The following is a 17452-nucleotide window of genomic DNA, read 5'->3' as shown; positions in this document are numbered from 1 at the left end:
AAATTCAGTAACTTGCCTTGAGACCTAAGCATTAGCTCAGTCCTTCACCAGCAATGAAGCATATAGCCTTCAACACTAAAACCTTTTGCTAATACAGGCTTTTGGAGTTGATGGAAGTGCTCCTGCCTAAAGATATCCATAAACCTATTTCCATGCAAAAAATAATTTATATGCACCATGGATTAATAGATCAGTAGTATTACATAGTTATTCTACATTTCCTCATTTTTCTACACGGAATTCCTATCCAAGTAGCTGCAAAGCAACTGCACAACTTGCTATTAGGATTCTAATCAGTTCAAGAATTATGCAAACTTGAATTCCTTTTAGGAAATACACTCAGCAAAGGTGACAGACAAACATGGCTGGATTTTTGACTGATGTTTTCAGACATCTTATGGTGCATGATTAATGTTTAATGCCATGTTCCCTGCAGTGCTCTGTTTTGCAGTTCAGCCCTTAACTTTCAGGCACACAGCACACAGCCTATTCCTCTTGGGGCTGACAGAAGAGTTCATTCTCAGTTCATTCAATACTGCTCCTCTTTTTATTATAAGCATCATGCTCTGCTTTATAAAAGGTGTTTGAAAAATTGCACAAGTTCAAAAACTTATTTCAACTAACACTGCAAGGTTCAGTGTAGCATCTTCCACAAAATGAAACTTCAGTATATAATTATTTCCTGCTGTATTTATAGAAGTAGGCAGCAATATCAAAAATTACAGATCAAAATGTTTTAGAATAGCCTTAAAAAACTGCCCTCTAGTGAGAACAATAGTAGAAGCTGCGGTGTGTATTATATTTAAAATAGACGTTGCATATTTTTAATCTCCCTGCTGCCTCGCAAGCCCCACTGATCAAGTGAAGAAAATAGCCCAGTTCATTGGTCTCCCTTGATACATTTATGTGAAGCAGTGCAAAGTTCTACTAAAGAAATGTGTTTACACAGTGTTTGACACACTACCTTCAATATTAACGTGGCAGAGTCAGGAGTCACTTTCTTTTTTGTATACTAAGCCTCTGTAATCATATGGAAAGGATTTTTTAAAAAAACTGACAGAATTGCATTTGCTGTTATATAAAGCAAGTTGCAAATAGTGCAGTATAGTTTCCCAACTGGACAGCAATAAAGCTCTACATGAGCAAAGACATGTAAACAATTAAAATATTTCAGTGATATATGCAGTAAATCTTGTAACTGATCATTACATCAAGCCAAATCATGAGCTATCATATGTTGATTTTCCCAATGAAGATGGAAGAAAACTGTATTACCATTCAAAGCAAAACGCTTTGAAGAGATCTTTTGAACTAGCTGTTTCATGCTATATATTCCAAAAATTAATAATCAACTAGTCGAAAACTGTTATCCAATGTTAAGAAAAGCTTTTGAGGAGCTGAAACTGAAATGAATTGGTTTACTTTTGCATACTGTGAGCCATTGACAGACAGTAATTAAAGCATACAAAGAAGACATTCCCTAAGCAAATAGTTGTAGCAATCGTGAAGAATACCAGGTGGTACAGAACTATTTGCACTACACCAGAACAAAGCAAGTAACAGAAAGAGAGGGACAGAAGATAAATCCAATTTACTAAGCTTTTGCAGGCAAAGAAATTTAATAGCACAAACCGGAATCTGACTTGGATACTACGAAGTGTTCTCTTGGAATCAGTGACACTTCTGGTAGAAACAGCAGTAGGAACTGCTGTTACATATTCTCTTTAAACAAATGTTTCTGCAGAGAACAACACAAGAAATGCACAATATCACTCTTACATTTTGGAGCTGGCACAGAGACAAAGTCACAGTTGTGTCATCTAGGAGGGAACTTCTATCTCGTCCTTGCCCAAAGCTCTCACCATCTTCTAATAAAAAGCTTCAAAAACGAGAACAAAAAAGAATCAGGTCACTTTATAACACAGGACTAGAGCTAGAAAAAATTTCTTACATCAAGAAGTTTCCTCTTTAAAACAAAGTATTAGGTCTTAGAAGTATATTGTATTGACTCTACATGGCACGAAACCTACTATCAAGGGAATGTACAACAAATTCAAGTTATTCAGACAACCTTTTCTGTAAAATGGCACATTTCAGATTTTCTGTAACTTTGCTTTGCACATAAAGAAAGAGTTATGAGAGATGGGATTAATATCCCCTTTTATTCCTTGATCTCACACAGACTAGGCCTGTCATTTATTGTGAAAAGCAAAAATAAAGTATTATTATCATAAGAAAGGCAGCTCCCATCAAGACAAAAAACCCCAAGTGAAAGTCTGACCTTTTCTGCTGCAGTCCATCTAAGGATACAAATGCATCCAAGACAGAGTGTACAGAAACTTTCCATTACTATAATATTTTTAAAGTAGACCACATGAAACTGATTTTCAGAATTTAACCTAGCATTCTCAGTGTCAGTTAGAGGTAGACCGCATTTTTGAAATTAACTCCTCATCTTCAAGATAGACAGTATGGTAGAAAATATTTGCCCCTCATAATTTAAAAGCACCTGCATTCACCTATGGGCAAAGAAATAAGCAACCCCTCAAAAATTTCACACTAATTTTGATCCCAAAATAACACTTAAAATCTATTTCCACAATTTATTTTTTAAAAGATACTGCATTTTGGCAGTACACATACTTTATCTGTTTTTTAAACACAGAAACAGTAAATTGATATATATGGGCACATAATTATGCTATTAAGATCAGTTCATAGGATTAAAACATCAATATTCTACATAAAATTGCAACACATGCAGCAGCGAGATAAAAGCAGCAATCACTAAAATGCTGTCACAGAGTCCTAAGTCATACAACAAAGCATTTTGAAGAAAAGTAATTAGCTGATCTGTTGAATAACTGGGTTCTCCATTCAGTACTGCTGCTCTGTGAAAGGGAATTCAGAATGTGGTAATTTGCTACATAACATATTAAATTAAATTACAAATATCCCTCTGAAGCACAGTGAGACATTAATACTAGAACTTAATTCTGTTGGAAAGTGCCTAAAATTTAGGGACTCTCATTTCATCATGTAGTATTTTCCACTACATCTTTTCAAATTTCAGAAAGCAAAAGGTAGATGACAGATAAAAGGCATTCAAATAATGCCTTAAACTAGATAAGAGAGGAAGTGACAATCTCCTTCTGTTTAAGAATGCCATTTTCAGTGTTTCCACATGTAAAGGACTTTAAATTAAGTCTGCTCCCTTGCAATCACTAGTGCTCTCCATCCATCCATGCATCCATCCTTTTCCTTAAAGTGCTTCTCCATCCTTACTTGGGAAGTGTGCAGACAGGTGGCTTTGATCGAATGATTTCCTTGTTGACAAGTTCTTTCTCCAAGTCTCCTCCAGCCAAACACCAGAGATAATAAACCTCTTCAACTGATCTTTCTGCTAGGTAATCATTATCTTCATCTGTTGGGAGAAATGACACCAAAATAAATTACAGCCTTTTAGGTAGTTTGTATTTCTTTCTAAAATTCTAAACATACACTGTTGAAAAAAAAATTATTTTGCTTGAAAGGTCATAGCCTTAATGTGAAGTTAGAGGAAAAGTGATGTTTCCTTTGCAAGTGCTGTTTAAGGAGATTTAAGGAAAGAAATCATTAAAAAAGCAGGTATTTCTGCAGTTTGCCATGAATCTCTCACATGAATACATTGAGTGTGGACTTTTGCTTCCTATGTGTTTTTAAACAAAACAAAACAGTGTTTTGTACATAACACTAAGACTTAAAAAACAAGTGCTTTATACTGAGTAGTTATAATCTCTCTTCCCTTCACATACAAGACTCATTCTAATAAGGCAAAACCATCTTTGTTTAGATGAGATTTTCTAAACATCTCCAAGTTCGTAAGTAAAAACTAATCAGGATTTAAGAGTGGTAACGTTTTCAACGCACTGTAGTTTAAAACTTAGAAGTTTAATCTTTTAGTCCAGAATATGACCTCTTTCACAAAGACTTTGTTTTCCAGTACTTCCAAAAATCATCTTATGCTATGATCTAGCTGAATTCAATAACAAATAAGCGGGGAAAAAAAAGACCTTATACATGCACACGTCCAAATTCTGAAGGCAAAAGAAGACACTGCTTTTGCAACGTAGACTTGAATACTAATGTTATTATTTTCCCCTGAGGTTGAAGCATAAAATTAAGATTTAGCTCCTTTGACTTGCACACATCCCTCAAAACATGTTTGCCCATGTCTTCCTCCATTAAACAACTTTTTGCATTAACTAGTGTTGTAACATTTAATAGTCCCTGTGAATAATTTCTTGGAGAGAAAATACAAAAACATTTTATTTTCCTTCCCCCTCCAATGACATTTATCCCACTACCTGCTTTTACCTTTACATAATTGACTTATGTCTTCAGGTAGTGTTAAATTGGCACACCTTGGAGAAGATGAGAACAGACCAGCAGGTTTGTGGAAGGGAGGATATAGTGAGGATACTTCACTGAACAAACTGTCATGTAGCAGTTCCTCTGGAGTTGGCCTTAAATTAAGAGAAGAGGATAAAACAATTAGAGCAGAGTGCTCCCAAAAATGGTGCATTTTGGCAAAAAAGGTCCCTAGTAATGAATATTAGCAAGTTATTTTAAATTATATTGGATTTCAGAAATTTTAATAGCTAAAGATGTCTATCAATGTTTTTCAATTCATGCAGCACAACACACTAGTCTGTTCACAGCCCAAATTCAGACCTCTAATTCTTCTTTTTTAAACACTGAAAAGCACAAAACGGAGAATTTCTTATAGGTAGCCCAAATGTCAGTATTCCAAAAAAAAAAGGTTCAGCAACACTTCTTTTAATTACATAGTAATCCACAGAGCTCACCAGGCCCTTGGACTGAATACTTGCCTTTTAGAAGGCTGGAATGTAAGGCATTTCTTCAGTAGAGCTATGATATTTTCAGAAAGGTCCTGGAACATAAGAAAAACATAGAGGAGGTCCATTTATTACTGTCTTAATTCAGCAAGTCACTTCGCTCATACTTAACTTTTAACATACAGGCTATTCCTTTGAGTAAAATTTCACACCTACACACATGAGGTTGGCTGCGAGAGACCAAAATTCTGGGGAAGCAATTCTTCTCACCTCCCAGTCCTAAATTTGATTTAAGGGAAAAAAAATCTGAAAAATTTGCAATGTATGCAGCCTTTTACTTATTTTTAAATTTAGATATTCTGTACTCTGCTGGAAACAACGCAGTACCTGGGAACTTCTGCTAACAATCAGAACTCTTTCATATAATGTCCCAAAACATACAGACACGAAAATTCAGTGATCATTTTTACGGGTACAGAAAAGTTGAACTATATAAACCAACACTATTAGAATGTGTAAAGCGAACTAGATAGAAGACTTAATTTCTGGTAGAAAAATACTTCACGACCAAAACTTTGAAGAAAATTTATAGCTTATTAAACTATTCAGAGAGCATTAACATTTACTGAGACTGACTGCAATTTTAAGAAAGAATATTACCAGTGCTGGCTATTTGAAAGCATTTTAAATATGTAGTTTGGACTTCAAAATTTTTCATCATACTGCAATACAACAAGTGACCAAATGAAATAAAAAAATAAACATGCACAATACTATGCAGCAATAATAAAATATTCTGGGTAAGACAGCATGGAAGAGCAAATGAGTTCCACAAACCTTAATAATATCAAGGCAACCATGTTCTTCAGCCAATACAGTTACAATATCATCTACACAGCCTTTGAAAAACAAACAGAAAAATAAAATATTATAGATTATTAATAAAGTGATTCCAATTGAACAGGATATCAGATAAATGTCCACTCAAATAAAAAGCACTTAATTTTGACATTTTTACTGCCACATCACTTGAAAGTGAATTATCAAAATAAGAAATGAAAATTATTACAACCTATGCAGACAGAAGCCTAGGAATGTTAAGCAGCACAAATAAGGTAACAGTGAATATCTATTTATAGGCCTAGCCCAGAGTGTCAGTCTCTGACAAATAAAATAGTCTTTCGACTTATAAATAAAAAAAAATTTTCAAAAAATCCTTGGAAGAACTTAAGGGTACCTACATGATTCTTGAAGTAATTTTTGCCACTGTTGCTCCTTGCAGATAATACTAGCAGTATTTTAGAACTTCTTGTCACTACTTTATTGAACAAATAATTCCCAAGTCAGGACAAGAATGCTTTTCAGTGGATAAACCAACAACTTCAATTCAGATTGAAGTGTATGGAGATGCTTCAGGAAGCCTTCTTACCAAATCCCCAAAACAGTCAGAACTTTATCACTTAAGCGCCAGCTGCTGAATGAAAAAGATATTTCTCCTGACAGCAATTAATTTTAACAGTATTGCTGTTTGCTCTGGATAATAATTTACTGTTAAGGCTTCAAATTGCATTCTCATGACTTTCCCCTTCCCGTGATTTATACATAAATACCACCAGAAATCAAGTTTTAAAAGCCGCAAGGACAGTTCCACTTCCTGACTCATTTACATTAAGCCAAAATTCCGCTTGTGCAGTGATGTTTTATAGTCTGAAGGTGAAACTAGAGACAAAAGCCTCAGTTCACTCAAACACTTCTCATCTCTCTTTATTTCTGTCTTCCTATTTGAGTCTTGCTTCTTCCTGCTTGGCCATTACTACACAGGCACCATAGGGATAATTTTCTTCACTGTCATCAATTCCTAACTCATTTCAGAAACCTCCTGCAACACAAACCAACAAATAACCATGAAAATGACCATCATTCCTGAGGATGTTTTCTTGCCTTTTTCTTTTTCTTAATAGTTTGCCCTTACTCTAATATATTGGCAGCTCTTCCCAAGTTTTTTCCCTTGCATCCAGCTCCACGCTTTCCCTAGAGAAGCAACACACTACAAATGCCAATTTAAATCTGTAGAAGAAAGATGACAACGGTAAAGTGTTTAGGTCTGAGCATTATAAGCTGTTTAGTCTGTAAAGCTCTAATCATAGAGCTGCTTGGAAATTTGAAAAATCGATTTTGTGCTACTTACCTAACATAAGTATAAATTTCAACCTTTCTGCTATCTCCAAACTTTGAAATAATTTTCTCCCCTAAAAAATAACAAAGTCAAATTACACTTGAATTTGAAAGAAACAGCTACTACATGAAAATATTTAGATAACATTGTATCCCGTCTTTATATAAACCAGGGAAATAAGCTTCTACATGTTAATTTTAGACATATCAAAACTATCTTTAAGAACAAAAAACCTTATTTACCCCAACTATGGCAGAAACAGTTTCACATCACTATATAGCAAAAACGTATAATTGATAATTTATCTTAAATGGAACTGCCTTGCAGTCAAATTCTTGTGGCTCCACAGGTAACTATCCTTCATGGTTAACACATATACCAAGCAACCTACATACCAAAATGCATCCTATCCCTTAAACAACCAGTACTGTCCAGGTAGGAATGCTAACATATTCTGATATTTGAGCTTGAGTGATGAGCAGGGTGTCATTAACCCCACATTCAAGAGCAATGAAGTTAATGAACGTATTCCCCCAGAGTCAAAATCAAGAGAATTATTCTTTTACATACCATGCAAAGCTCAAATAATATTATACCAAGAGACCACAGATCTGATTTAGGGCCAGAAGGCAGAGGCTTCTCACACTGAGTGTGATCACTTGGTTTGCCTATTCCCTGTGCAATTACTTCAGGAGCCAGATATGATGGGTATCTAGAAAGATGGAGCAACATTAGATACTGTCCAAAAAGTGTGACTTCCCATTACATAATCAGAATAATTTGGCATTCTGAGAAACCAGAATACTGCCTATTTTATTCAGTCAAAATCTACACATTGCAGCAAAGTTTCACTCCAGCGTAGTGTTTACGACATAAAAGGTCAAATTCCAATCATCAGCTCTGTCACTTTGTGAAAGGAACCTCTGCTTTCTAAGTGGTGTATTTACGTATCTTAGGGAAAACATGGATTGAGTTTCAGCATTAGGATATTAAATAAGTGCATCCTAGACTCATACTTTGGGATGGTTGCAGTAATCTTTTCCACTGATAGTGTATTCCCATCAAATAACTTCTGAATTTGCAAAAAAAAGTAACAAAAAGTGTTAAGGACATATATTACCTTCTACTAGATGATTTAAAAATAATATTAACACTTTTCTTTTTATCAAAAGTTCACTATAATACCTAAAAAAATCTGCAATCATCAGAAAGGAAACATCAGTTTCTTCTGGCCATGTCTTTAAGAATAAGCTCAGTATTTAATTTGAAAAAAAATGGCACTTCAAAAACCCCAAGAGTGACAAAAATCTCACTTCAACAAAGCTGTGGTTTGTAATATAGTATGATCACTTGTAAATAAATAATGAACTTATAAAGAGACAGAAAGCCTACATTGGTGGGTAATAGGGAAGCACTGATTGTGCATTTTCTTGGATTTGAAATTAGGAATCCAAATCATAGGGAAGTATTAGTATCTGAAGGCAAATCTGGGGATAAAGACTGACATCACAGAGTTATGGTAACATGCTGGCACGGTACCCATTCTCTATTTTTTGTTCATCTCACCTAGTCAGATGACAACCTCATCAGTGACATTATCAGAAGCTTCTGAATAAGAGGTGCTCTAAACATAATTTATTCCTAAAAAACTAAATCTCTGATATGTTTGTATTGTGTAGCTACATCCTTACCCTATAGGAAAATCAACATCAACACCTTGAGCAGTCATATGGTAGAGTCCAAAGTTAGCCAACTTCACGTGTCCCTGAAAAGGGAAAAATAAATGATCAAGAGCAGCAGAATCCAACATTTGAAAAATCTGTGTTTAAGTTAAAAAAAAAATCAAAAGTAATTTCAAACTGCATTAGCTGTCAGAGGACAGAAACCTATGAAAAGGACGTTCTTAAACTTCTGCCTCATCTATTATGCAAAAGTGCACTGCAAGTTAAAGAGGTGCTTATTTCTAATGCTTTTACTTCTCAAGAGCTTTAATTAAATCACTTTGTTTGGAACACATCATAACTTTTTAAGTTACAGTATTATTTTCAGTAAATTAAAAAGGCTTAAATACTACATTATACATTTTTTCAGTTTGAAAACTGTTCAAAATCCTGTTTGACTCCTAGAACTCCCTAAACATGACCAATATTCCCTCAACTCTTCCATTTACCCAGCCTTGTTTCTGCAGACCTCCTATCAAATCATTACTATCTTGCTCTCCTAAACAGTATCAACACGTATTTCAAACAGTTTTTCAAGGTACTTTCTTTTTATTTGTGAAGACAGAAAGTTAACACCAAAACAACAAAAAATAGGTAGAGAAGTTAAACAGGCCTTGTTTCTTCTGGATTTTGAATTACACTCCACCAGCCTCCAGAGGGTGCAGCGGAGAAGGCTATATCAGAAAGCTTTCAAAGGGCAGGGAGAGATTAGAAGTTTATTGTCTCACAGTCCTCTTCTGTTCTTTTATTGATTTTAGGAGTATCTTAAAATCCTAGAGTACTTTTGTAGGGTAGAGCATTATCACAATTTTCATTTGTTTACAAGCATATAAAAAGATATATGTGTTCCTTATTTTTGTCTCTCCTTTCTTTGCCTTCCAAGGGGAGGATCTAGTTATTCTACCAAAACTGAGTAAAAAAGGATTGAGAGAGGAGTTATGCAGACAGGTTAAACCCTTTAGCTGTTGGTTCTGATGAAGAAACTGCTCTGAAGACAATTGTAGCTATTAATTTATCTCAACTTTTATAAGCAGAAATTGTATTCCTCTCTGCCAACTCAATAGTCTGTGGTAACAGAATTGACAGATACTTATATTTGAATAATTTAACATGAAGAAAAAAATAGCTTGGTATCTTAAAAGGCAAGTATCATTTTACCATGGAACACAAGAAATATTAGTGACAGCTAATTAGCTATAAGAAGTCTTTTTCTATTCAAATAGCTAGGAAGGTCTTGTGACTAATTACAGTGATGACAAGTAGACTTAGATTACTGCTTGGAGAAGGGAGAAAAAGTGTGGCTTGGGACAGAACAGAAAAATAAATTCAGCAATACATTTGAAACTCAGGAAATGAGGGAAAACTGTAATTAAAAAAAAAACAAAAACCCAAAACAAACAGCTTTCCAGATCTGCAATTTTTTTCCCCATCGAAAAGACTCTGACTGTCCAGTTTCCATCTAAGACACAGCACAACACTTGTTAGCAGCAAACAAACCCACAGATTTAGTCCTGTAGCTTACCTTTCGATCCAAAAGAATATTGCAAGGGGAGAGTGCTCGGTGGACCATTCCATGCTTATTCATATACTGTAAACCTTGCAAAACCTCATATGCTATGAATAAGATCCTTGAAGAACTGAAAAAAAAAACCCAAACAAACCAACATGTTATAGTGAATGTTTTCCTTTTTAATCTGCAAAAATATAGTGTTCCACAGCTATTCCAAATAAAAGTGAGACATTTACAATTCCAGAGCAGTTTAAGGAATCAGCATTGAATGTGGTGGGGTATGTTCAGTGCCATACACACATCTCCTCAAAATCCCACAACTAGGTTTCTTCACCCTGAATTGGTTCTTAGGAAGCATAGAAAATGCTGACGAAGAATGAAATACTCTCTTCAGTAGAAACTCATCCAATCAGGAAATAAAAAAAATCTCAACCCTCCCTTATTTTTATTTGCTCTTCTTAAGTCTCCTACTGATGTTCACTAAAAGGTTCACCTGAACAAAAGGTTTTTAAAACTTAGATAGTAACTAGAGCGTATTCAGAAGATAGCAGAGAGGCCTGACTAGATTGTACCTATAGACTTCAGTCATCTCAAAACCTAAAATAGGGGGGAAAAAAGGGCAGAAAACTGCATTTTCAGCACATTTTTTTTACAACCTTGGAAGTATCAACCTTACCATCTTTGTAAAGAAACAACAAAGTTTATCACCCAAAACATTTTGATGTAATTATGTATTTTGACAGAAGTTGCTATTTTCTTCAAAGAGTAATAGCCTTAAAGAGGAGTTTCTGTGAACAAGTGATCAGGAATTTGTACTGATCACCATAACAGGCTTCCAAAGTGCACTCTAAATAAGAACAAAAGGCACAGATCTCATGTCATCTAGAGAGATTCCATTTAACTTTCTATTCTTCCTTATTCTGTCCACTCCCCCTCAGCCATTTCATTTTTGTTAACTTTTCCTCTGCAGGCAATGGTTTACACAAAGTCCAAAAATCAAAGCATATCTGCTTATAAAGACCTAACTTTACATTCCAATTACTTTTCGATTTCATTGTTAAAGAATAATATACAATAGCATTCTGGAGGATATTCACCACCTTGTCTTGCTTGTTAAAAACTTGTGCAAAAGCAAAATGAGTATTATTTCAGACTGATGACAGTGACAAGCCAACTATCTGACTAAACAGCAAAACTAATTTTTTTATTCAACTTCATCAGCTGCTATTCATACCCGATGGAATGACAAAACTTTGTCAGAAGACTAAATAGCTGAATTTTTACAAAAGCCACACTTACAACAAATTCTGAGACTAGTGCAACTCAGAAATACTGAAAAAGCCATGACTAAGTTATCTTGCATCCTCCATCTAGGAGCTATCCTCTAGAGCCTCATCTTTTTCCTAGAAGTGCTCTGTACTAATCCGCAATAGTTCTGAATATATACTTTTAAAATAAATTTTAAGCACAAAGGGAATCTATTCTAACATATGTCCATACTGCTGTATCTAATGTCATAGTATTTGAAAGTGATTCTCAAGGTCTTAGTAATTTGACCAAAACCTGACGGCTAATAACCAAAAAACCAAAACAAAACCCCACAACCATCTACCTCCTCCCTCCCTAGCACCTCCCACCCACAAGTTAAATACTACACCACAGCACCGGACACTAGTAGCTGTGCACCTTTTCTCTTGGTCATTCTTGGGCAGAGATATGGATGTGGTAAAAAAAAATTACCTCGTAAGTCTTCAGCTTTCTTGTATTTTTTTTTGCCTGCAATGCAAATACTAGTGATAATGATGGAAAACAGAATCGCCTCTCTCATTTTTTACTCAGTTTTGCAAAATAAAGACATGAAAAATAAATGATGGAGTACTCATGCTTCCAGTAGGGGAACAATTGCATGTGAACAATCAGTACATCATGAGGTATTCTAGCCTAAACATTGTTCCTCTGTGTTAAAACATAAAAATAAATATGGCATATTAAAAAACCAAAAGTAACTATTAATAAAGTTAAATTTGGTGGCCATTTGCTGCAGGCAGGTAGTGTGCTCTACTGACGCCAGGGGGCCTCAGCCACCCATTTATTCTCCGTGTTCTCTTGCAATTCATTAAAAAAAACTCCCCAGAACCCAGGCAAATACATGAAAATAGAGCTTGGGTATTCCTTGTTCTTCAAGATAAACCCTTCACGTCGTTAAAACGATCAGGAACACATGAGTGGTAACTATTTTTCAATGTGCATTCAGTGTTCAGTGCTCTTAAACTCTTGATGCCACCCTGCTGGGCAGAAGCATTGAGCCAAGTACTTCATGCTGGTCCTTCAGCAGAGAGGGAACTCTGTATATATGTGTGCATATATATATATAAACAAGCTGTATATATATACATACAGCTGTATAAAAAGCTCTGCATTGTGCTGCTGCATCTTGTGTAGCTCTTATTTATTGTGTGGTTACTACTCATAAGATTTGCATTTAACTCCAAAGGGCCTGACAACTGCACTTAGTGCTGTCACCAAGCCCAAGAGATTTCTCTCCTTTAAACTCCCCAAGGCCAAGTTCAGCAGATGCTCCCAGCCTCACTAGAGATCACTACCAAGGCTGCTCCTTTGTTTCAGTGGGTCTCAGCTCTGTCTCAGTTTTTGCAGCCACTGTCAACACGGCAAGCATTGCATCAGCCTTCCGCAAATGTGGAAGGTACACTCATAAAGCTGCTTCCAGGCTTCAGTGTAAATTGACTTTTAAAAAACCTCCCATAAATAGAAAAGGAAAACATTGCTCTAGATGAAGAGGACACTTATAAAAATCTGATGCTGGTGGCAAGCTCTGAGCAGATTCAGAAACTTCTACGTCAATTAGCCTGGGAGCCTGTTTTTCAATGGACTTGCTACTGTTGAACTACAATAGACATAGCCCTGTTTAACTACTGGGCCTCTTGGACTGCAGAGGTATCAGCACCTTCCTTTAGCAGGAGGTAGAGGGAAAAAACCAACAGCAAAAGCACTAGAAACAGCACAGGAGATAAAGTGGCCAAATTGACACCAATCATGCCACACCATGGACCTAAGGAGGGCCAGAATTACAGCTGTGTGGCATGAAGCAGCCTCTTCATCTCAGCAGCTGATGATCATGGTTGTGACTTCATATTGCAGTGAAACAAATCACTCTCCTATTTAAGGCAATACTGTAGGACGCAGAAAGTAAAAGCAAAAGTGTGAGATGCACTGGAGTTCCCTATCTCTTCCAAAAAGACTTGTTTTAAGGTTATTTTCCTCTCCACCAGCAAGAAAAGAAACAGAAATTTCTTTGCAGAAGGAACACACATTCAAGTAGCTGTCTGCATGTTAATCCTCAGTCTGGATACCAAAAAATCAATTCAACTGTAGCCTAGTCAGCTAGGCCTCTGAACAGGGGTTCTCTTCAAGAGAAAAGATTTCACACAGGTATAAAATCAAACTGGTTAAATTTAATGATTGTCCTGGTTTGGAAAAGAAACATAGCCATGAAAAGAGATAATTTTTGTGTTTCTTCATACTAGAAATCATGAATTAAAAGACTGTAAAGAGTAAAACAAATACCAGGTTTGGGGCTGTAACTTGAATCCATAGAAAAGGAAGCACTAAGGGGGACTGTATTCCTTCCTCAGATTCATCCTGTAAGTAGGATGAGGAAAAAAAAAATCTCTTCAAGTTGATACGAGCAAGTTCAGCCAACAGTACAAAACCCAGCATGGTTAAGAGAGGCATGTGCAGGTATTTGTGGGTGGAGAGAAAAGGGAAGTCCACTTAAAAATCCACAAAAAGGAGGATTGTTTTATTACCTCCAGAACTTCTCAGACCAAAAGCTATACCAGAGAAATTATTAATTTCCACACTGTACACAGTGTACACAGGTAGGTGCATTATGCCTTCACAAAAAACATTCTTTTCCACTTAGCAGCCAGCCTGATCTCCAGTCTGTTGAATTCTTACTGTTAAGGACACAGAAACATTTTCTGGAAGCTTATTTCAGGAATAATAAATATAACCTGTCAGGAAAGAGATGTTTTAGCAGAGTTTCAGTCTCTTGTGGTTCTGCAAACCCACTGACGAAGTAATCTGATTGCTTAGGAGACTGTTGTCATTTCTTGGATTCAGACAGGTGGAGTGGAGAAGAAAAGCTTCTCAGTGCACCCACTACACTCCCTGATCCAAATTACAACAGCTTCTGGGTCAGGGTGAAAGTACTAGAAGTCGGCACACTGAGAGTCATACCTTTTTCAAAAGGATCCGATTTTAGCAGAGAGAGTGAGAAAGGTGATCCATCAAGAACAAAGTAAAGACAATAAGCCCTGAAAACAATCGGGGGATTGGAGAGCTAAGAACAATCATACTCACCCAGTAGTAATTGAGCAGTACCTGGGAAGAAACAGCTAAGAAGAACTGCCAAAGCCATAGGTCAATATAAACACAAGATCAAACAAAAAAATTGCTTTATTTAGAAATCAAAAACTTTATGACAAAAATGTGATATGATGAATTCCTGCTAAATTACCCCAACAATATTACCTATATACTATTCAGTTTGAGTGGCTATTTATTAACTTATTATTTGTGATTAATGGGAATGATAATGCAGCTGCTTGTAGAAGTGGGAACTGGACTCCAAGACAGGATACTCTAGGAACAAAACAATTTCTTGCAACTAATTACTTCCATTTTAGACAAAATTACTGGTCTTCCAAATCCTAAAAATAGTTCTATTAGCTCAGACCAAAAATTATTTCAGAATATCCTTTCTTTAAAAAAAACAATTTTAAAAGGCAGGCAGATGCCTAGGAGAAAGGGAATACTGAGCAAACACATATGAAATTTTCTTTGATATTTTCCTGGCTTCCAACTTCCTCTAATCTAAGATTTCCTCTGGGTGAAACAAAAGTTTGCCTCCTAAGCATCATGTCTGATAATATTACCTATTGTTCCTGTGGCATTCCACAGCCATCAACAATTCTGTCGGTAAAATCTCCCTGCTATTTTATCATTGCTCGACTCTGTAGCAGGAAAAACAATTATCAAAAAATGCATTTGACAGCCAGCAGCATGGTAGCTGCTACATGCACCGCAGATTGCTGAAGGGAAAATAAAAACTACTTCACACATGACATACTGAATACTGAAGAACAAGAGGACTGCAGATCACACAGCTGGAAATTGGGGGGAATCAGGAGGCTTGACTTATTAAACTGATCAAAAAAATTCCAACGTGAGAAAAGAAATTTTCAGCATTCATTTCACAATTGATATTCATTGACATATCATAGAAGTACAGGGTCACATAACTTTCTTTCTCTCCAGTTTAAAGGAAAATCAATGCCAATCTGCACACAAATTCACTCCATGACCTTTAAGGGAACTGCATTCATGACATTAACAGGAAATAATCTTCTCCATTGTTTTTCAGTGCTACAATGAAATAGTTTAATGCAAAAGAGTAACTGGGTATCTCAAAAGATCTTCCTGTCTTCTTACTGTGTTCAGTCCTACCTTCTAGACTACATCATCTCCCCTTTTGATGCAGAGGCAGCTATTACAGTGTAGGTAATCAGTACATAGTTATTGTGCTGGTTTTGCAACAATTAATTTTCGGCGAAGAATGTGGGCATCAATCCCATTACTTCTTGTGGGTGCACTGGTGTCTGGCCAGTGTCAACCCATCACATTTATGTACCTGTACAGCACAACAGGAGCAAAAACAACAGCCTGGAAGCAAAGTGAAGGCAGGAATAAAATCTTGGGGAAAGGGGAATCTTTCTGGCTGTTACAAATATACTTGTGGTATTTTTAACTGGTTATGGCCAGCTGTAAATTTAATTTCCTTTTATGCTTTTGTATCAACCAACACAGAGCTCCCCATCCAGTTTCTAGAAGGTACTTAATGGACTATTTTGAATAAGAATGTTTCATCAAGTGAAGTGAACAGAGGCCCTACCAGAATTTGAAAACAAAACAGGACTGGTACCAGAAAGCACGCCTCATCAGAAAGTATCATCTACTTAACTGCACAGAGTCCTGTAATTTTGTAGGTACTAGAGATGTATATGTGGATTAGTACTAAGTCATGTTTCTTCAGTGCAGGGCAATTTAAGAAAAGAGGAAATTGATAAAAACTGGAACCAGAATAATTTTGACTTCTCTTAGGAAGGCAGAGCAAGACCAAACAGAGTAAGACTATTCTGATGATACTGTGTTTCTGAGTCTCTCTTTCCTCAGACTTACAGTTCACGGGTACATACACTGCAATGCATGCTTGAGTAAGTCCTTTATTAAATCTGTGCATCTTGTTCTAACATTGTAATATGCCTGTAAAAAGTAAACTCTAAAGGAAGAGAACCTCAACAAGCAGGAGTCTCAAGAAGCTTATAGCACTGATACACAGGAGCAAAAACTTGGGTTACTCTTCCAAAGCAGACTGTCAGACAGGGTCTGCCCTGAGGAAGCACACCAGAGCAACACAAACCAGCAATGTCATCAATCACTATCCCCAAACTTGTGACACTAATACACATTTGGTATCCAGGAAGGAGATTCATCACAAAAAAATTGTGTCTGTTCAAAGTGAAAGGGAACCAGGTTGTGAACAGATGTAATGTTTCTGAACTCATAAAAGTGACAATATTTCAATACAAGCAAAACTATAAAACAAAGAAAATGACATTTGCAGTTAGTTCCATTACTGCCAACAATGTGGTCAGACTGGTCAGAAGTGGTGTGGCCAAGTGGTTCAGCAAAGGATAAAGTTTGGGTGTAATCCCAGCTGAGACAATCACTATACTGACCTCAAGAAAGCCACCTGACCTCCTTATTCCTCAATCAACCAGCTGGAAAACTGGATAAAAAGCAGAACTGGGTTGAAAACCAGATGTGCAGATAAATTGGGTCTTCCTGGGTAAATAAATTACAAAATACTCTATACAGAACATAAAGAGTTTGATGCAGGTGGGAATGGTTTATTTAGCACTTTATTATGTGTTTGATTAAAAAATGGCACTGGGGACCAAGATTGTAAACACTGCCAATTTACTTGGAAATGCATTCACATTACCAGAATGAAATGAACTGGAAAGGAATGCAACAAACAGAGAATAAGACACACACGCACAAAAAAAATTTATAGACAGAGTCCTCAGAAGTCTCTAACTCATGCACAAGGTTATTTCACACA

The 17452-nt window shown here is 36.2% G+C and overlaps 1 protein-coding gene across 2 annotated transcripts in view; it reads right to left on the bottom strand.

Annotated features, from left to right (window-relative positions):
* Positions 1-17452, bottom strand: part of TBCK (TBC1 domain containing kinase) — an 88033-nt gene that overhangs the window by 56098 nt on the left and 14483 nt on the right. For both annotated transcript variants that reach the window (XM_088163860.1, XM_014878308.2), the window contains exons 4-12: positions 10258-10372; positions 8706-8779; positions 7585-7726; positions 7027-7087; positions 5676-5737; positions 4872-4933; positions 4357-4505; positions 3286-3424; positions 1780-1879 (exon numbers count right to left, since the gene is read on the bottom strand). In XM_088163860.1, coding sequence (XP_088019986.1) covers positions 1780-1879; positions 3286-3424; positions 4357-4505; positions 4872-4933; positions 5676-5737; positions 7027-7087; positions 7585-7726; positions 8706-8779; positions 10258-10372 — 904 coding nt within the window. The remainder of the gene's footprint in view (positions 1-1779; positions 1880-3285; positions 3425-4356; positions 4506-4871; positions 4934-5675; positions 5738-7026; positions 7088-7584; positions 7727-8705; positions 8780-10257; positions 10373-17452) is intronic.

Source organism: Sturnus vulgaris, chromosome 4 (assembly GCF_052056855.1).
Source record: "Sturnus vulgaris isolate bStuVul1 chromosome 4, bStuVul1.hap1, whole genome shotgun sequence".
NCBI lineage: Eukaryota > Metazoa > Chordata > Aves > Passeriformes > Sturnidae > Sturnus > Sturnus vulgaris.
The sequence above is the reverse complement of the archived record's forward strand: the minus strand, read 5'-3'. Positions and strand labels throughout refer to the sequence as shown.